This window comes from Vidua macroura, chromosome 1 (assembly GCF_024509145.1).
Source record: "Vidua macroura isolate BioBank_ID:100142 chromosome 1, ASM2450914v1, whole genome shotgun sequence".
NCBI classification, from domain to species: domain Eukaryota; kingdom Metazoa; phylum Chordata; class Aves; order Passeriformes; family Viduidae; genus Vidua; species Vidua macroura.
In genome coordinates this window covers 15,128,674-15,149,579 of record NC_071571.1, presented here as the reverse complement: position 1 = coordinate 15,149,579, position 20,906 = coordinate 15,128,674, and the positions used below count along the sequence as shown (strand labels likewise).

Here is a 20,906-nt window from a genome sequence, read left to right as displayed (position 1 = left end):
TGTTTTTTGGAAACAGTGAATACAGAATTCATACACTTGAAAAAAAAAAGCTGCCATTTAAAATCTGTCCTAAGGAAGGATTTCCCAACAGTAAGATTGTGCAGTTTTTCTTATCAGAATAACATTAAATCATTCGGCACACCACTACTGTGACAAAATGAAGAACCTGGTATCACTGTGAGGATTTATATCTGTTACACTTGTCTACACAGTTTACTAAAGGTTTTAAGACCATTATAAGTTTTCTTATGCCCAGCTGGGATAGTCACAATGGCTGAATACAATAATTTGTTCTCTATTTTTATTGATTGAAGAAAAAAAGTCTTGCTGTGCAAGGAGGAGCATAACACTTCCTCTAGAAAGGTCTCTGTAGACAGTTGGGATCTAGTTTAGACCATTATGACACCTACATTTTACAGTTAAAATTTGTATATTTAATGAAGATATTTAAAGAAATATTTTATTTCATATAAATGGGCAGTTTTTCTGTTTTGAAAAGACATGGTATAAAATTAAATGATCTGGAACTCCTATTAGCATATTATAAACTGTGTAAGATCCAGAGAACAGTGCAGTAACAACAACAGAGTAGTCGTGCAGAAGGCTTCTAGGTGGAGTGTACATGCAATACTGCATTTGATGACATGTTCTAATATTTATGAAGAACCATTCAATATAGATTATTTTAAATGTACTTGCTTAGTAGAGCATTTTGAAAGCAGTCAGTAATTTAATGCAAAAATGTGTCATGGACAGTTCTAAGCAAGTTTCAAATTATGTTAGGTTTGGCTTTCTGAGTTTCTTTGGGTTATTTCTTAGCTCATTCTTAGGGAAAATATTTTCTTTGGTATCTCTGTTAGATTATCTTGCAGTAAATTGCTTATGTCTTGGGTTTATTTGATTTGCAGCAGAGACATCCACAGTTCTGTAAACCAGATGTTGCTTTCAGTTTTCAGAAGGAGTTCTCATTTGAAGATAAAGAAGAACTTGCGAACAGCACAAAGGATATTGATGCTAATCTCTTAGCAGTACTTCCCAAAGGTAGGTAAGGGAGGCATATTATGAGCACAAGTGGTGATTTAACAGCATGTGAAGTTTCATCTATGCAAGTACAAGGCACAGTTAATATCACTTGGACACAGATGTTTTGTAAGTGAGTTTTCCCTGTGAAGTATGAAAGAAGCATGAAGGATGAAACGGGATGAACCACAATGCTCTTTTACGAGACCTTCCTACATCCCTGCTTCATAAAGTTCAGCTTTGTTTACCTGGTTTCAGTAGGTTAGTAGTTGAAATCCAAAACTTCAGAGAGTTTCTTTTTACAGTTAGATTAATCCTGAGTTCAAAAGTGTTAACTTGCCTTGTTAAGAGTCATAGCTCTTTCCAGGCCTTTGGTGGTTGGTGGAGTCACTGTGCTTGCATGACCAATTGACTGCACTTGAATTTTTGTCTTGCATACTAAAAGGCCTACAGTACATATGGAGTTTAGTTTGGGGGATATTTTATATTTTCCAGACTTCTATCTTAGTCTGAGTAGTTTCTGAAGAAAATAGCAGTTCCATCTTTATCATTTGACACAGTTGAGGTAGAGGCAGGAATTAATTCTCTTGAATTATTTAGAGAAAATCATAGTGTGCTTGACCCCCAAAGGGTGACATTTGACTGAAGAACTATGTGCAACTGGCATAAAGATGTTCCTTTCATTGTGTTGTGGAGTCAAAACTTGGATTAAAATTGTGTTTGTGTGTATGTTCTGGTGGTATTTACTCTTTTCAGACAAGCCACAAGGCTAAATGCACTAATACCAACATAAAGGAACTGGCTTACTCTTTTAATGTCATTTTTTGCAGAGTTCCTCTAGAAAGGAGCACTTCTTCCAGCATAACATTTAAGTGCTATTTAAGTGACATGCTTGCTATTAATTATAATCATTACAGATGTTCAGAAAAAAGCATTGTTGGCAAAATGATGGAATAGAGTGATGTGCATTTATAAAATACAGGCTTCTGAAAGCACCAGACAGTAATAATCCATACTCCCTCATTATTCCTTACACTTAGCCTTACAGCCATGTGGCCAGCAACTTAACTGAGCCTTCACTTGAGAGGCCATATCTGTAAGTTGCTTCTCAATGAACTAATTTCTATTCCAGGATGTTTCTATTTTTGAAAAAAAATATTCTCATAATGAAGGCATCATATTTGGTGTGTACCAGACTTAAGAAACAGCAGTGGGAGCTTTTGGTTGCATTCTAAGGGGACTACTTAAAGTCCAGGGCTTTTTGAAAATCCAGGTTATTTTCTAGAGCCTTTCTAGATCCTAATTTTGATCCAGGTTTGTATATGTTGAGAAATTGAAAGAATATGTTTACTTTTCAACTGATACAGACTTAACTGAGGCCTGCAGTTGGGCACTGAACATGTCGATGCACCTTTGCTGGCATAAACAGAAGATAAATGCTTTTCCAGCCTAGTTTTAAGACCATCACCTTTCCAGTCATGGAAAGGAGGAAGTAGGAATGAGGCTGGTAGGCTTTGCTGTTCTATTAAATTTTCCTCAAAATGAAAATTTGTGGTACCTGTTTTGCAATGGTTATTTACCATCTCCGAGAAATTAATCCTCTGGCAGGTAACCTTTTGATCCATGTCTATCCAGATTTCATAACTGTACATGCTCCCCCTCTATTAGAAACTTTTGGAAGACTTAATTGAGTTTTTACAGCTTCTGTATTGTAAGAAGAAGACTGCTGTCACATGGATGCAACTTTATTCACATGTCCCCTCTGCAGCTGTCAAAAAGGGCTTTCAGCATAAGCATGTTTATATTCTGTAGCAGGTTTCTGAAAGATTTATATGAATATATATTTCTATAAGAAATATTCCACCTTAATTTAAGGAGTTTTTAAAATATAAGATGCGCTCCAAATGGACTTTTTGTTTTTCATTCTGGGACAACATGGGGAGCAATACTGTTTTTCCTAAATAATGGTATTCCAAAGTAAATTTTGTTTCGAAGGACTACAGTTACCAAAGTTAAGATGCCTCTTGACAGTTTACCTCAGAGGGTATCCTACCACAGCATCTTGCTCAACATCCTAAAATAAAGTCTCAAGTTTAGAGCTGTTTCTGAGATGTGGCTGTTCTTCCTCTTGCCCTTAACTGACCAATGGTGTGTTGCCATGAAGTAATCTGCATAAGGAGCTTATACTGTGAAATTAATTATTTTAAGCTTCTTAGTCTTTTCTTGTGTGCTGAATCAGATTTTTGTGCTACCTTTTAGGTAGAAGTGTTGCTGTTTTTTAGCACTCCCATGGTGGTGTGATGGTCATAGGAAAACATCCCATGGACAAATGGGAGCTGGCACCAACACACTCAAATTGTAAACTAAAAAAGAGAAACCTGGTCACCTAAATTTGCAAGGGCCAACCACTGTCCTTGGGAGTGAAATGTCTCCAACTGTTTTTTATGTTCTGAAGTAAAATACTTTATTTGTCAGAAAGAAACCACTAGGCTAGAAGATTTTCTGCATTTTGTCTTCTTCTGGTTTTGCTTTTTTTGTACTTCTTTTCCCCTCCTTACCAAAAGGAGAATATTGCTGGAACTGCTTTCACAAAAAAAAAAAAAAAAATCTGCAGATGTTGGCCAACCTAGCTGAAATTACTTCTGTAATCTCAAGCTTGGAAAAAGTGTAAGGCTGCATAGAGTAGTCCCATGCTATTTTTGTCCCATGTTGTTTGGGGAGGTGTTGGGAGACATTTTTCATGAGACCAGTGCTCTTTTTAGGACTGCAAAGTGGTAGTAGAATCTCTGGAACTTCAGCTAGCATGTAGCAAGAGAGTGTTGAGCTAATGCTTTAGGAGTTCTTTGGATGTTCCACATTTCTTGTATGTGGACAACTTGAAGTCAAGTTTCCTTTTCTGGGGGTGAGGGGAGAGAAGACTTTCACTAATAGATGAAGCTGTGCTTTAGAGATTTACTAAAGCTGTGTAAAAGACCTGTTCTCTGATGATGGTTTTGGTGACTGTATAAATTGGTGACTAGGAGAAAAAAAAGGATCAGGATTTGGACTGAATGCGATTTTAGTAACTCTGAGCTCTGGAGGCCTTTGACTTGTCTGAAGACAGACAATTATGGGTTTTGTTTTGACAATGTTGTGCATACATAGCCAACAGATGGAACAGAAAAACTCTAATAGCTAGTGGAACATAATTAAACAGTAGATTTGGGGAGGTGAGACCAAAGTCTTTATGAGAAATCATTTCCTTTGGTGTGGATCTGAAATGAAGGCTGGTTTCAAGTGGGTAAGTTCTCTGTTTAATACAGTTCCATTGCCAGCACAGCTTGAGTAGACAGGGCAACAGTGGAAACTGCTCATGCATTGAGAGAAGAGTCTGTGAAAACACAACATAAGGGCTCATCTTTGCTTTGGTGTTGGTTCAGGATCAGAATGTGTTAATTCTTGCTGATCCTGCACATTTTATCTGTAGTCCTACTTTCAGGCTTTTCAGCATGTAAGGTTGATGTGACAGTCAATGTCAACAGTATCTATGAGGTGTGAGCAGTGGTATTGAGTACAGCAAACTTCCTGGATGAATCAGCTGAGCTGGAGTCCTGACCAAACCTTGCATGTTAAATTCTTGCAGTAGAGGGAAGGCAGAAAAGGTGCACCTGACCTTAAAAAGGATGGTGTTGCAATAATATTTATCTAAGTATCTAGAGCAATGAGATCTGGTAGCAAGAAAAATAAGCTGATAGGTTTACCTCTGCAGTGGAACAATGTCAGCTAGACACTCCTGACTCATCAGGTGCTTCTGATGGCAATCTGCCAATTTAGCAGGCATAGACTTTCACTTGCTTTAACTTTTGATCCCTGGGTCAACAGGGTTAGAACCCCAGAGGTGCATTGGCTCAAGAATAGGTGCACATAGCTTTCAGCACCACAATTGTCAAGGCCACAATACAGGGATGTCTGGATGTGCATGTCTGTGTGTTAGGCACACCCCACCCCAGTCCACTGCTTCCCTGGACAGCCTGGACAGTTTCTCTTCCTGGTGGTAGGAAGTCACATTGCACTTGTGTAGCACTCACAGCCCCAGTGTGGTTTGCACATGCACATATGTGTGTATATATAGGGATTACTTCATCTATCGTGCCTCCCCTTGGTTCACTACTATTTTGTGGATTGTAGCAGCTGTCTGCTGGCACTTAACACCAGCAAAGGGTTCAGGGGAAGAGAAGGAAAGTATATCAAATTAAAACAACAAAGGAAAGTTGGGAAAGTTAGCAAAGTAGCAAGTGATTACTATGCAAGAGTACCATGATGGTGCATGATAATTTTCACTTCAGCAATGAGTCACTGGGGTTCTTGGGATTTGATCAATATAAGGGTGTGGAGGAAAGTAAGAAAGAGGGAACCTATCTTCCTTACTGTTTCTCTTTAAACCTAGTCAGTCCCTGACCTTTGAGTAGGAAGGGTAAAGCAGACTTTCCATACTACCTGGTTTTTAAATTGGTTACTAGGGCACATAAGCTTGACTTCAGCTAATCAAAATACAACTTGTACAGTACATACTAGCTCTTGAAAACTGCTAGTTTGGCATAGCAGATTTGGGATTAGCCTGGAAGTACATGGAGGGGAGGAGTACTTGATGGTCACACCTATGTGCCTAATGCACTTTTGACAGCACAACCTTAATAAACTAGGAAAACGAGGAAAATGCTCATTTCCTAACAACAACTATTTCAAACTGCTGAACTTTATTTGACTGTTCCTTCTTATTCTAAAGCATTTTAGCAAGTTTCTGAAACTTATTGTTTTATAAGCTACATAATCTTTTGTTGTCTCAGTTTCAGAATTAAGGAAACTCTTTGAACCAAACAACCGAGATTTTTTGGAAATGAAAAGGTAAAGGAAAAAAGTGTTTGGCCTGTAAAACAAAACACACAGCTTGTTTTGTTACCTCCTCATAGAAACTCTGCCCTCGAATCTTCAAGATGCCTGTTTTCACATTTTTCACATATTTTTCAGAAAAGAAAGAATAGCTAGGCGCTTAGAGGGAATTGAAAATGATACACAACCTATGCTTCTACAAAACTGCCCAGGATCAGTCACACACCGTTTGCTAGAGGAAGATACACCAAGATACATGCGTGCAACTGACCCTTACAGCCCCCACCTAGGTAAGTGGCACGTGGCAGTCAGTCTTGCACTGCTGAATTCCTTCATGTTTGCTACACTATCAGCCTAGAAGCTCTTCTACAGAAGAGCTTTGTCAGGTTGTTGGGGTATTTTAAATTTGCCATTTAAGTCTCCAGTTGTCTTATTTGAAAAATGTTGATTGTTCTTACTGCTTTAAAATAACTATTTGAATTGAGGACTATTACTTATTAAAGAATTATTCCTAATACATATTTCTTAGTTGTTTTTATGTGCTTTTGGAGAAAAAGGTGCAAAAATATAATGTGTCTGCGCAGTCACTGTGATTTGTAAGAAAATCTTTTTGTAAGAAAGCTTTTAGTTCACTCAGTTTGAGTGGTGGGTAGGGTACTTGGAGTTTTGGAAAGGACTTGCTCATATATGTTGCACTTTTGACAGGAAGATCAAATGAAGAGGAGGAAACTTCAGATTCTTCTGTAGAGAAACACCCCAGATCATCCAGATACCGATCAGAAACCACAGGAGGTAATACAGAGCCCTTGTACAGTACAGCAAACATGGATGTCCAGGAACTAGAGTCAAAAGCAGAGAGAATAGCTAGGTACAAGGCAGAGAGGCGACGCCAGCTGGCAGAAAAGTATGGATTATCTCTTGAGTCTGATTTGGATTCTGACTACTCATCCAGATATATACGGGCAAGGAAAGATCCTGACAGCGTGGAAAGAAAGGGAGTGAAAAGTGAAAGGCAAGATGATGAAAACAAGGACTATGGCAGCCTCTATTTTTCCAGGACTGAGACAAAGGCATCAAAGAGTGTAATTTCTGATTCCAAAGAGTACTCCAGCCGTGAAGATAAAGATGACCTCTCAAATGAAAAGGGTGTTAGAAAAGCAGATGACAGTGCCATTAGACAGGCTTCTGACCCTTCAGCAACCTTGGATAGTTCTGTCTCCCTTTCACTTTCTGGACAAGACTCTTCCTGCTATAACGAAGTGCCAATACCACCAAAGCAAGCCCCCCGAGAGTCCCTCTCTTCACCAAAGCGGGCAGCCTCACCGACCCACTTGCAGAATGACCAGCCCTTGCACAGTAACAGCAGACAAAGGTAAGTATGATTTCTATTTTTTGTTTTGTTGTAGATTCCTTTATCTTAATCAGCTTCTGCATCAGTCTACAGTATTAATGAGAATGTATTTATTGCCCTTGAAGAATGTATTTAGTTGCTTTGAATGTCTCAGACTGGATTAGTTGGGTTTATTGTATCACAGTATACAAGGAAGTGGCTATATATTTCTCTAAATATGAAATGACATCCTTGTCACTTTATATTTATAGAATTTTTGCTAAAATTAGGCCCTTCGTGGGGAGGACACAAACTAGAAATTGAAGGAGTTATGGTTCTAACTCTCCTTGGATTTTGTCTTTTGGTTTTTTAATAACCTGTTAGAGCAAGTCTTTACCTTTCTCTCCTCTATATCTTGTAATTGTTGGCCAGGACCTTCTAAGTAGAGGCAAGCTGCTTCTCAGTGAAGATTTGACTATCTTTCTGATGGCTTCTGTCAAAGTAAAACAGTTTGCAAACTTAAAAGCTGAAGAGTGTCTTGGGTCAGTTGAAATAATAGTTGATTTGTTTTCCTGATGTGAAAGTGTAAAAACCTTTTCGAACTGTGGTAGTCAATTTTTCAGATAATATCAGGCATATATGTGCATGAAGGGGCAGAGGGGAGAGTTAAAATTCTATGCTGAATTGCTTTAGACTTGACAAATTTACTATGGTAATAGAGTAACCAGATTCTTCCGAAAGGAAAAAAAAAATTAGTTTTCACTAATTTTACATTACCATTTTTCAGTGTGGTATAGAAATACTGTCAAATTCCTATGCTGACTGAAAACAATGTATGACTAAGAATTTTTTTAAAGTATGATTTTTTCTAAGTGCGAGTCTTTAATTTCTTGGTAGATGGATAGATAGAAAATAATAACTGTAAAACCTTAAAATGTTGCAACTAAAAATGATGCAAATGAGAACTTAAATTTAAATATATGTGCATAATGCTGAGCATAATTCTGTTTTAAGAAACTGAGGTAGGTAACTGGTATAAACTTTTTGTGCTTGGTATAAACTATTTATGTTTTCCATAGAGCACAAGAGCTTTTCAGTTTCCAGTTGTGAGAAATTAGGAAAAAAAGGAAAGACACCAATCTGGATTATTAAAGAATCAAATGCACAGTAGTGAGCAGAGACAGGTGTTTTGGGAAGAGTATAGGGACACTTCTCAGTTGTGTAGAGATGAGGTTAGGAGGGGCAAGGTGAAGCTAGAACTGAATTTGGCAAGGGATGCAAAGCATGGCAAGGACTTCTACAGGTATGTTAGCTGGATATGGAAGGTCAAAGCAAAACTGTTAACAACGGATGAGAAGAAGGCTCGATTACTTTTTTGCCTCAGCCTTCAATGGCAACCTCTCTTTCACACCTCATGAGTGGGTGGACAGCAGGGAGGTGACCAGGGAAGCAAAGTCCCTCCCACTATAAGAAAAAAAATCATGTTCCTGACTGCCTGAGGAAACTGAACAAAAATAAGGCTACAGGACCCAATTAGATTTATCCTGGAGTCTTGAGGGAACTGGCTGATATATCTCCATGATATCTGAGCAGTCAGGTGAAGTCCCAAGTGACTGGAAAAAGGGAAACATTGCACCCATCTTTAAAAAGGGTAGAAAGGAGGATACTGGAAACTACTGCCCTGTCAGCCTCACCTCTGTGCCTGGGAAGATCATGGAACAGATCCTCTCAGAAACTATCTAAGATACATGGAGGACAGGGAGGTGATTTGAGACAGCCAGCACAGCTTCAAGGCAAGTCCTGCCTGACCCATCTAGTGGCCTTCTATGGTTGACTGACTACATAAGTGGACAAGGGGAAGGCTACAGATGTCTCTGTCTGTGCTTCTGCAAGGCCTTCTACACAATCCCCCACAGCCTTCTCTCTAAATAGAAGAGCTATGGATAGATTGTTCAGTAGATGAAGAATTGGTTGGACAGCTGCATCCAGGGAGTAGTGGTCAACAGCTCAGAGTCCTGATGGACATCAGTAACAAGTGGTGTCCCTTAAGGGTCTGTATGGGGACCAGGGTTATTTAATGTCTTCCTCAATGACACAAGGGGGTTGAGTGCACCATCAGCAATTTTGCAGATGACACCAAGACGAGTGGTGTGGTTGACACTCCTGAAGGATGGGATAATCACCCAGAGGGACATGGACAAGCTTGAGAAGTGGGCTCATCAAAGTCTCACGAGGGCTTTGGTTAAGACCAAGTGCAAAGTCCTGCACCTGGGCTGGGGCAAGCCCCAGTAGTACCAATACAGGCTGGGGATTGAGAACAGCTTTGCCAAGAAGAACTTTGGAGAACTGGTGGATAAGGGGCTGGCAATGTGCACCAGCAGCCCAGAAAGCTAAATGTGTCCTGGGCTACATCAAAAGGATCGTGGTCAGCAGGTTGAGAGAGGTGATTCTGCCCCCCTACTTCACTCTCTTGAGATCCCACCTGGAATACTGTGTCTGTAATCCTCAGCACAGGAAAGACATAGACTGTTGGAACAAGTCCAGGGGAGAGCCACAAAAATAATCAGAGAGATGGAGCACCTTCCCTCTGAGGAAAGGCTGAGAGAGTTGCGGTTGTTCAGCTTGGAAAAGAGAAAGCTCCAGGGAGATCTGATTTCAGCCTTTCAGTGCTGGAGGAGGTGATTATAAGATTGTCCCTTTTAATAGGGACATTCCTCCTTTCTGATAGGACAAGGAGGAATGGTTTTAAACTAAAAGAGGGGTAGATTGATACTAGATATAAGGAAGAAATTTTTTACAAGAAGGCTGGTAAAACACTGGCAGCGGTTGTCCAGAGAGAAGGTAGATGCCCCATCCCTGGAAGCGTTCATGGTGATGTTGAATGGGACTCTGAGCAACCTGATCTAGTTGAAGTGTCCCTGCTCATTGCAGAGAGATTGAACTAAATGGCCTTTAAAGGTCCCATCCAACTCAAACTATTCTGTGATTCTGTGAGTAAGTAAAAATATAATACAAATTGCTCACTGCATTATTTCTCATTTCATATTTTTTTCTGGATGAGGCGTGGGTCGGTATTTGCATAAAACAAATTTCCCCTAATTGCTGTCTGTCTATCTTTTGAAGGAAACCATCTGCACCCACTAAGATGTGGTGTAGTACTTAAAGCAGCCAAGAACTTAAATGTAGGATTTGGTCTCTTGTTTGAATACACATGTAGGCAGTAGCTGGTATTTTAAAGGCCATGTTGTCAAGAGCTCATTCTTTAATACCCCCGACACTTTCAGTGCCAGTGTGTGCTCCCTGGTATGATATTCAGAGATGGAAGAATAACCTCTCTGAAACTCTTGTCCCTGATTCTGAGTGGTAAAAAAGTCATTGTGTCCATGCAGTCCATTTAAAGTTACTCTATGGTGGTCTCCTATAAAGCTATTTGCACAAGAGAAAAAAAGGCTAACTCCAGTTTTTCAGGTGACTGCTGTTCTGAAGTCAGTTCCACATTATATACAGGCTATAAAATCAGTTTCGTTAAATTTAAATTTCCTGAGTTTAAATTGGAAAATAAATGCAGCTCACTTTGGAATATATGTGAAAGCTTTTGTGCCTTCAGTACTAAGATTTAATAATTAATCCAGTTACCCATCACTGAGAGGGTATCATTTGACATTGCCTGCATTTGGCTCCTGAAATGGCTGATTGGATTCAAAATGCGGCTTGCGTTCTTCTGATTGCACTCTTCAAAGGATGAATGATCAAATACAAATAATTGCTGCTTGGGCCGTGCCCACTATAAAAATGTGCCAAAGTACACATTAAGAGAGAAGGAAGTTCCTGTGCTTCAAAACAATTCCAGCTAGCTACTTCTAGTCAGCTTCTATGAAAAGGTTTTGCCTCCTATTTGGTCAGTTCCATTAGGGATTCAGAAACGCTTGGAAAAACAGAAGGTGTTTCACCAGTTGGTGTTTGCTGTTCTAAGATAGATTTGGATTCAATGACAACAGTGGGTGAGTTCTCAAATTTAAACTTACTTGCATCAAATACACTGTTATCTCCAGAACAGTTGTTGATTTAACCTTTTCCAGCTATTTTTCATAAAAGAGTAGCTAAGAAAAATTGAAGTATATGACCTGGAGCTTAATTTGGGGTTTTTATCCCAAATGGCTTTTCTCCAATGGAAAAGTTCTTTCAGATATAGCTATAAGTAATGGAAAGCATCCTGGATGCTTGTCACCTCTGAGGACTGAGTTTGTAAAAGTTTATGTGGCAGGACAGGTTGTGCTAGCAAGGTTAAAAGTACTTGATGTGTTTTACTGTTGCTGGGGGATTGTAGGTGAAGGTGAGCATTAGGAAAGTATTTGAGAAACTTTATATAGGAAGCCTGCAAACACCCTTTCTTGCACTGCTTCAGGGCTTTTAAAAACTCTTCTTTCTTTTTATGCTTTCAACTCTAAAATGTGAACAGAGTAAAGTCGAGGCAAGATTAAATTAGGGGTCACTTTTTTCCTTAAATTTTTCCTTTTCCAAGTCACCCAGTGACACAGTGTCTTTGACTTGTGCTTAACCAGGTGGGCATTTCTGAAGCTCTGTGATACAGGGTTACAAGAGGACAGAGGGATTCCAGATGCTCCTGAGAATTCTTAGAAATATGATGTAGCCGTGTAAATTTTTCACTTCATTAAATTCCTATTGCTCCTTTGTTTTGGTTGCAGCAGTCTTTACCACTTTAAATCACAAATTAATGGAATAGTTTTAACAACTTTTTCAGATGTCCTTGCACAAACTGACCTGCAATGGCAAAGGCAAAAATAAGGTTGTGTAGTTGCTTACACTTCTCGATTTTTGGACAATGTGTACTTGGTAAAGTTACCACTGCAGAATCTTTACCATTTAGTATACTTTGTGTATATTTGTGGGATTAAATAATAATTTCTTCCCCAGTTTATCACCTTTGAATTGGATTAGTGTGCGTTTGCTTTTGTTTTCTAGAACCGTCCTCTGCAACTGAGGAATCAAAAATAAAAAGGAGTGGGGAAGGGAGATTGGGAAAAATAATGGGAGCATGTGTTGGGATCTTAGAAGTTACCTGAAGTTCTGTTTTCTGTAGTAGTGCAGGGAAAGCAAAACCTGAATGGTTTCTTCAGAAAGATTCAGAAGGGGACACATCTTCACTTATCAGCTGGCCCTCCAGGTATCATAAGACATAGCTGTGTGGCTAACAATCAGACTACAAACCCCCCCTTTCTTTCCTTTTACTGTCTACATTTAACACTTGCCCTTAATTTTCCTTTAACAGCAGCAAGTAAGAAAGTGGGGTTTTTTGTGAATAAAAAGCCTGTGAAACTTTTCTGAAGCATCTGCTTTTATTCTAACGTAGAACCAATTGGTATTATGATGAAGTACAAATTCCCCAAGCTTCTTCTACTATCATTCTGGCTTCTACTAGATTTTATAACTTCTTATTTTATCTCATTTTGTGCTCTGCAAACCAGCATATTTTTATACTGTACACCATTCCCTCTCAGCATTTCTTACAACTAACTCCTTGAATTCCAAAGGAAATGGTACAAGAGAAGTAAAAAAATTACATGGAAAAATAAAACAGAATCTTGATTAAAGCTACAGGCAGATGCTTTCTCCTGTTTTGGTAACATATACAGTAAGCCCACTGTGAAAAGCATTGCAGGAAGACTGTTTTTCATGTTCCTGATTAAAGTAATGCCTATAACCCAGTACTAACATCAGTGTGGATGTTCTGGAGAATGCTTGGTACATGTAGTTCAAAGAATACTTCTTCAGACTTAACACGCTTTATGTGCTTAAGCAGCTTTCCCTGACAAGCACATCAATCTTCAGAGGTAAGAAGCACCAAAATATTAGGAAGAGTGGTGGTTCAAATAACTTTGAATATCCTGAATTTTGCTCTTAGATAATTTGCCTTTTTTTCCACTGAATCTTACTTTTTTTCTTTTTTCTTAATGATGTAAACTCTGAAAAGTCTGTTGGTAGCAAGCCTGGAATTGCACATACTTTGAGCTGGATTACTCACTTTCAAACAGTAGTTTGCTAGCTTGACTCTCTCTCTTTCCTCAAAACTAAAATTATTTTTTCATACCCATTTGGGAGGGGAGGAAGTACAGGGCTTTCATTTTTAATACTGTGTGCGTTATCTACAGCCCTGTAGGCTGTCTGAGCCTTGGCAGGGCTGTGAAAGTGCTGGAGAGCTTTACCTGCAGCAATAGCCCCAGAGCAAAGGCTGCCCCCGGCTGCACATGCTTGCCTCCCACTGTGCTGCTGTATTCCATTTAGAAAGGTTAAATAAAACTCTGTTTTGCATGGATGTTGCCCAAGTCCAGAGGTGTTTCTAGAAAACACACTGAAGTAAGGTAACTTTTGGGAACAAGTGTTTTTTTTGCAAGTTTTGCATGTTAGAATGTAAAGAAACATTTTAAAACAGAATGCCTGTTTAAGTTTTTAAATCCCTTTTTCCCTGCAAGCTCTCTGAAGAGCAACAGCCATGCCATAGTTTTGCTTCTGGGTTTAGGACTTGCCCTTTCAGTGGTTTTATTCACTTACTGAAACAGGTTACACTACATGTGATTTTTCAGATATCTTAAATGATATACAAAAACACAAGTAAACCAGTCTCTGGCAAAATATCTGAAGGGCTAGGTGGAGATAACATGTCTTTTTCATTCCTTTCCCCAATGCAACAACGTCTTGGTATGATGTACCAAGCTTCCTGGTGTTTTGACATCTTCAAATATCTGACTGCTAACACAGCTACCAGTAGAATTTGCAATTTCAGGCTGAACCCAACACTCTGATAATATAAAAAGCAGTTTTGATCATCTTGTTTCTTTGAGACTATGGGTATGTGCTGTTTGGTAAACGCACTTGTGATCTTATGAGAACATGCTGTATGTTCCCAGAGCTTGCACAGTTACCTTCTCAGGAGTCATGCATGTCTGTGGCCCGTGAATCACTTGACTGTTTTTGAGCAGTGTACTGCTAAGACCTGGGGGGAGGAATGGGTTGCATCATAAGATTGCTTAATTTTAATGTATTGGTTTTTATTTTACTACAATGTTGCTGTCTGTACCCACAGTAGGTGTCTGTGTTCCTTTCCAGATTGGGTATTGCTGTTCACAGCTTTAATCCTTTTTCTTTCTTAAAGAGTAAAAGTTAGAGAGAAATTGGTGAAAGAGGAAAGTGCTCATGGAAGCCCTGAACTTGTCACAGACACAGTATGTCAGAGAAAATCCCATCCAGTGCCAGCCCACTACATGCCTCTTCAGACAGAAACGTCTGCCTTTGATAGGGTTGTAAACCAGCCCGTCAGTTCTGTCCGCCAGCCAATCCATGGCTATATTCAGCCTGCTGGCATTGCTCACACAGCTCAGCTGATGGCAGCAGAAGAACCAGCAAACACCCCTGCTGGCAGCCTCCTCCCGACAGGCAGTGTTAGCCTTGGAACAAAATCCTCAGCAGCCACTGCACCAGAGAGTGAAAAGAAGGAAGCACCTGGTTATGGAGCAAAACCTGCTGAAGAAGATCCTTTAGAGGGTGAACAGGCTTCCAAAGGCAGAAGACCAATTCTGCCATCCGAGATTCGCAAGCAAGGGAAGAACCATGAAGGCCTCTTTGGTGGAGGAGAATTGGAGACCCCTGTGGGGAGTTCCTCCTTTGCAAGCAAGCCGAAAGTTAACTCAGAAGTTCAGAGGGAGTTGGAATGCAATAAGAGGCAGGCCCCTGAGCAGCAGTTTAAGACCCCTGAGAACGTAGAAAGGAGTGAAGCTGTTATGTACATACAGAGCGGATCTGTATTGCAGCCTGACAAGGCAAAGGCTCCTGTTTGGAAAGTATCAACAAAGCATAAGGTCCTGACTCGCTCCATGTCTGACTATACTGTGACTACCAAGCTAGAACCTTTTAAAAGTAAGGAGAGCATGGAAGCAAATCCACCAAATGGTGAGATTGGCATGGTTGACACAAAAGTCTCTGTTGCCCAGCTCCGTAATGTCTTTCTGGAGTCTGCTAATGCCAACAAGAAAACGGAACTGTAGGTGACATTTCACTCGTATTTTCGTGTGAAACTTGCACGTCCTTGGCAAAATTACACCCACTCAACAGCAGTTGTCGTTCGGCATTAAAGCACACAGCTTAGCTCTCACCAGTGTGTACTGGAGGCTGAGATGGTTTGAATCCTGCTTTTGTGCTTCTGCTTGCTAATGGGAGTTGTGATGTGGGGTAGCTGGAATGTGTTCGTCTGCGCATGGAACCGGAGGAGCATGCAGAGTGATCTCTGGGGAGTTGCTGAGATGCTTACATCTATGTTTTACTTCTCTCTCCTATTTTCTTTCCTATGCGCTCTCTGTCGTGCAATTTGAAAGTGAATCTCGGTTTGAGATGTCAGCAGCAGGTAGTACTGTGTCTGCCAATGGGGACCGTGAAAGAGGGCCACGAAAGGCGAGGCGCTATTTTACTCCTGGTGAAAATAGAAAGACTTCTGAGAGATTTAAAACTCAGCCTATAACATCAGCAGAACGAAAGGAGACAGATAGGTAGGCATGTACAAAGCTTCTGTGTAGCATTCTGGCGCAGGTGGATATTAACAAGGTTGGAACAAGATTTGTTCATATATTAGAATAAACGTTTTGCAAGGTTATTGTTTGTCTTTAAAAACAATTTGTTGTAGCTTCTTACAAAATGAAACCCAAACCCCTGCCCCCAACAAAACCAATTTGCTGCAAATTTCTCCCATTTGAAATAGTGAACAGTGAATCATCATAAAGTCTGGTTCAAATGTTAAATGATTTTGGTTGTATATAAAGGATTCCCTTTCCATCTACTCTCCTCTATCATTTACTCTCTTTGTAAACCACCAAAGGTACCTATTTTATGTTAAAAAGCTGGTAGCAAATCATAGATGTTTATTTTCTATTGCAAGGTGAACTAGAAATAATTTTCCTTGACTGTATTTAAGTTTGGCTGCAATTGCTTGCATTTATGCTTTATTGAAGGATGTTCCCAAGTGGACAATGCTGAAACTTGAAAAACAGATAAATTCTCCCACTCTTAAGATTTTGAGGTCCTGCTACTTCAGATTGAATTTGAATTTCACTTTTTATGTCTTGTTTCCAGCTAACTTTTTTCTGTTTGATAATTTTTCACTAGGTCAATTTTGTATGCAGAAATACCAACTGCTGACGGTATGTTGCTGTACTATTTTCCAAGGAAGAAATGGGATCTGATGTGTTTTATTTTGTTTTAAGAAGAACTGTTTGATAATGCAAACAAAATCCACTTGAAAATATCTTTACCTATATAGTTGAAATACCCCATTTCCTTGGGCCATATCTACTATAGACTTGATTTCAAGCTCATTTCCTGTCCAAAAGTCTGTCTGTGAATACCAAACTTCAAATGGGAGTCAAGCAGAGAACGGCTTGAAACTTTTCAATATAGTTGGGGTTGGGTTTTATCCTAATTTAGACAATAAATAAGGTAGTTGTTGGGAAAAAAATTAATCATTGGTCAGTTTTAATCACTGGTCTAGGACTTATAATTTAAACAAATCCTTTAGTATATTGTGAAACTGATGTTGCTAACATGTCTTTTGGCTGAGGAAGTTGCAGAATGCAGGTTATTAAATTACAGAATTCAGTCTGCCATCTTGCTTCTCTTTCCCTCTTGTCACCCTTGGCAAGTCTGGCACAAATTAAGTAGGTAATCTCATGAGTAGCTATATTTAGATCTAATGCCTTATGCTATTTGAAAGCTGATATTCCTTGCAGCTCTGAGATGCTGGCTCTTGTATCTGGAGGATGCTGATTTCAGCTCCTGAGGATACCAATTTAGCCTCTGAGAAATGGGGACACAAGGTGGTAATCAGAATGGCCAGCTAGTAGAACATAGATGGTACTCTTCACTCACCCTTAAGACAGTCTTTATTTTCTTAGTCCATGTGTTTTCATAGACTGATGCAATAAGTTTGATTATTCATCAAATGTTGTTTAGATAGTTTGAAATGACTTGAACTGTCCTGAAGACAAGTCTTTTGTTTGCAAATCATGTCAGACTACATGTCAGACTGAATTGCTCATTTGATGCAATACATGTAAAAACAGGTCAAGTTTACACAGCTGGGTTCACAATAAGTTTTTTGTTAAATGTGAGAAACAGCCAGCTTATTTGCTGGCTTGTAATCATTCATATTAAAAAAATATTACTCTTAATATGAGATTGATTTATTATGTTCAGCCTCCTTTTTTTTCTCTTTGTGTAGATGAAGAAAAATTGGATGACCGAGCCAAACTAAGTGTAGCTGCAAAGAGACTCCTTTTTAGAGTGAGTACTGCGTTTTCTAAATAGGAGGTTGAATTAAACATTTCAAATACAAGATGCTGAAAGAACCCAAAGTGCATTAGAATAAAGTATAATGCAGTTAACCAAGTTCAAGCTATATAACTTTTGTTTTTTACTTCATTCCCTACCTATGCAGTAGACCTGTTGCCTGTTTTCAGAATGTCATTTAGAGAGAAGTGTGTAGTTAGTTTTAACTTCGTGGTGCATACTGTGTGGTTGCATCTTGCTTCTAATTCAGATAGGGGCATTTGGGAACTTCACTGCTGTGCATGCAAGAAAGCTAAGAATAAAGTATTGTTTCAGAACTTTTCGTGGTTTTAATTATGACATATGTCCTGTTAGGAAATGGAAAAATCATTTGAAATGAAAAATATTCCCAAACCACCTACAAGAAGTTCGGCAGTAGAGAGAAGGCTGCGGCGTTTGCAGGACAGGTCTCACACACAGCCCATCACCAGTGAGGAGGTGGTCATTGCAGCTACGTAAGTCCAGTGCATGTGTTGGCTCTGCTTCTGGCTCCTGCTTTCAAATCTGGGAATAAGCTCCATATCTGTGGTGCTTGTAACTTTGTAGCGAGGAAAACATTTATTGCTAAGGGCCTTGAGAGCCACAGGGGAAACTATATTGAAATTCCTTTTTAAATGCAGAGGGACTAGTAAAGCATAACTTGTATGAACTGTAATTTGGCAGGAAGTTTCGGAACCTGTGGATTAGGTAAACGAGATTAATCACAGCATTGTTTCATAACCCAAATGAATAAAATAGTTTGTGCTGAGGGAACTCTGCACAATTTCTTATGGAATGTATATGTATTGGGGAAAACTTTTTACACCCTGAAATCTCAAAGGTACTTTTTGGAAATGCTTTTCTTGCACTCTACTCATATATCATGATGTTTTCCTGAAAAAGGGAAAATCATTTTGGGAGGGAAATTAAGCCACAGTGAATCGAATGGATGTTCACCTAATGGTCAGCTGTTAATTTACTTTATGCGTTAAGAATAACTTCAAGAGACAGCCTGTTTGTTCCTCTAGGTTTTTAGTTCTTTCAAAGTATTTGGAATTACTTTGCAAATGTCACAGCAGATAACTCAGTTAATTAAAAATGATTGCTGTTTGGTTTTTTTTCCGTTTTGTTTTGGTTTGGTCTTTTCTGTAGTTAACACTTAATGTATTGCTTTTCTTAATGCTTTTTTCTTCTCTCTCCCTGTGAATTTTCCCTCCTTGGCAATTCTTTAAAGTGAAACTACCCCTGCTTCACGTTCTGTGAATACCCACACAGTAGTGACAAGAGTACCTAGTCCCACTGTAGTTAAGAGCACTGTACAACCTACCAGGTACTGGGGGGGTAAACATGCATGTTACATGGAGCACAAGATTCCTCAATAGCAGATGCATCTTTAAAGTCTTGAATGCCTTTTCAATGTGTCAAGTGAATACTTGTTTCAAGAACATTTAAAACATTCGTCAACTTCATTTATGTTTGCATGATAAAGCAATGCAGCTTTTTTTTTGTCAAGTGTCTGTTTTCAGGACCCTTCTAACCACACTTAACCTGTTGTAGAAGCATATTCTCTGAAAGAAAGAAAGTAATTTGCATGTGAGCAAATATAGGAGAGCCCTCTTTGCTCTTGTAATATTTTTTGTATGGCAATGTCATCCTGAGATGAAAATAGCACAGCTGAGTGCTTGATTTCACAAGCAGTACATGTCCTTTGTCTGTCTCTACATGTATTTTTTTAGCTTGCAAAATAAAAGGAAATATAAGAAATTGCACCACCTATAGGTAAAGTTGCAGAATACTGTTCTGAATGAGAGAATTTTAGCAGAGGCCATGACAGAAAAAAATAATTAGAGAATACTACTAATTCCAAAATGTGAAAGAAGTTGAACAATAATATTTTATAGTAAAGGTGAATAAAATACATTATTGTAGAGACAAATGCAGTTACAGCTTTTATGAATGAATATGTCTGCCTTCAGCATTGGTCAATTTTCAAAATCAATGGACTGTGTTTCAAAACTAATTTTAGTTGTTGATTTATCCCAGATAACTCAAAACAAAAGTGTGAATTCTGTTCCACTTCTGATTAGAAGAGTCGTTGCAATTTATTCTAACTTAAAAGCAGCACAATCTTGGAGTTCAAGTCTGTCTTTTAAATGTTTTTATCATATATGGTCCACAAATTGCTATCACTAAAATTGAACTTTATATAAATTGCACTCTAGGACCTTAAAGGCATCTTAAATGTCTCTCCATAACTCTGTGCTCTGTATAAAGAGATTGTCTGTAAAATCTCTCTTCAATCTTGAGTTCTCTCATAAAAAATGTTGTGTCCTAATCAGATGAATTCATGAATGAAAATGTAACTTATTTTTAAATCTTCAGCTGTTGAATTAGAATTCATCATGCCAATGTTGAACCACTGCATACCCACTTAGGCTGCTACATTACATTGGCTATTGTGCTTCACGTGCAGATCTTCTGCTTCTATCAGGTTGGGATTTTAAAACTGTACAATGGCTTCTTCAAAACTGATTTCCAGTTCTGCTTTTCAGCTTGCAGGCATCAGCACACCAAAAAATTTTAGCTAAAGAGGAGATAAGAGCAGCCAAAGAGGCAATGGGGCAAGATCAGTCTGAGGAACCAGATTCTTCCACCTTAAGCTTGGCAGAAAAGATGGCTTTGTTTAACAAACTGTCTCAACCAGTATCCAGGGCCATCTCCACAAGGAATCGGGGAGATATGAGGCACAGGAGAATGAATGCTCGTTACCAGACTCAGCCAGTCACTCTTGGAGAAGTTGAGCAGGTAAGTGCCATCATAGCTCTTTTGCATTTCTTATTATTGGAGAAAAAGTCTTCAGTGTAAGATACCATAAAGGCTGGCCTTTCCTTTGCTCTGAACTATACACAGAGGAAAAAGTTTGTCAGGAAGCTGCCTTCTGACATTGAACATTCCCTGAAGTGTTCAATTTTTTTGGTATGGCTTTCTTCTTTTTTTTTTTTTTTTTTTTTTAAGTAATTTGAGAGTATATCAATTCCTGCCTAGTGCAAGTTGTACTTTTCAAAGTGTGTGTCACTTCCACTAGAATTTTACATGTTGTCTAAAAGTAAATTCCTGATCAAAGGAGTAAAAAACTGAGACACACATCATTTTGCTTTAGGTGTATTTTCAGGGCATTCTGGAGCTTTGTCATGTGCAATTTTCAGGCTCTTTCCTGAAAGCACAATATATTTTCGTTATTAGTAAGGACACAGTCTGTCATTTTCCTCTGGGAGAAGGAGGCATTGATTTTTATCTGTATTTTTTCCCTAAAAGCAGA

General features: G+C 39.0%; 1 protein-coding gene across 2 annotated transcripts in view; it reads left to right on the top strand.

Moving 5' to 3' along the window:
- Window positions 1-1,020: 1,020 nt before the first annotated feature.
- The window catches only part of SVIL (supervillin), a 59,468-nt gene continuing 39,582 nt past the window's right edge, over window positions 1,021-20,906 (top strand). The window contains exons 1-9 of one of the 2 annotated variants that reach the window (XM_053981482.1): window positions 1,021-1,041; window positions 5,847-5,904; window positions 6,028-6,179; window positions 6,595-7,261; window positions 15,607-15,777; window positions 16,391-16,425; window positions 17,502-17,563; window positions 17,924-18,063; window positions 20,140-20,392. In XM_053981482.1, the coding sequence (XP_053837457.1) occupies window positions 5,897-5,904; window positions 6,028-6,179; window positions 6,595-7,261; window positions 15,607-15,777; window positions 16,391-16,425; window positions 17,502-17,563; window positions 17,924-18,063; window positions 20,140-20,392 (1,488 nt within the window). In that variant the 5' untranslated portion in view covers window positions 1,021-1,041; window positions 5,847-5,896. The remainder of the gene's footprint in view (window positions 1,042-5,846; window positions 5,905-6,027; window positions 6,180-6,594; window positions 7,262-15,606; window positions 15,778-16,390; window positions 16,426-17,501; window positions 17,564-17,923; window positions 18,064-20,139; window positions 20,393-20,906) is intronic. The other variant, XM_053981491.1, reaches the window with a different exon arrangement.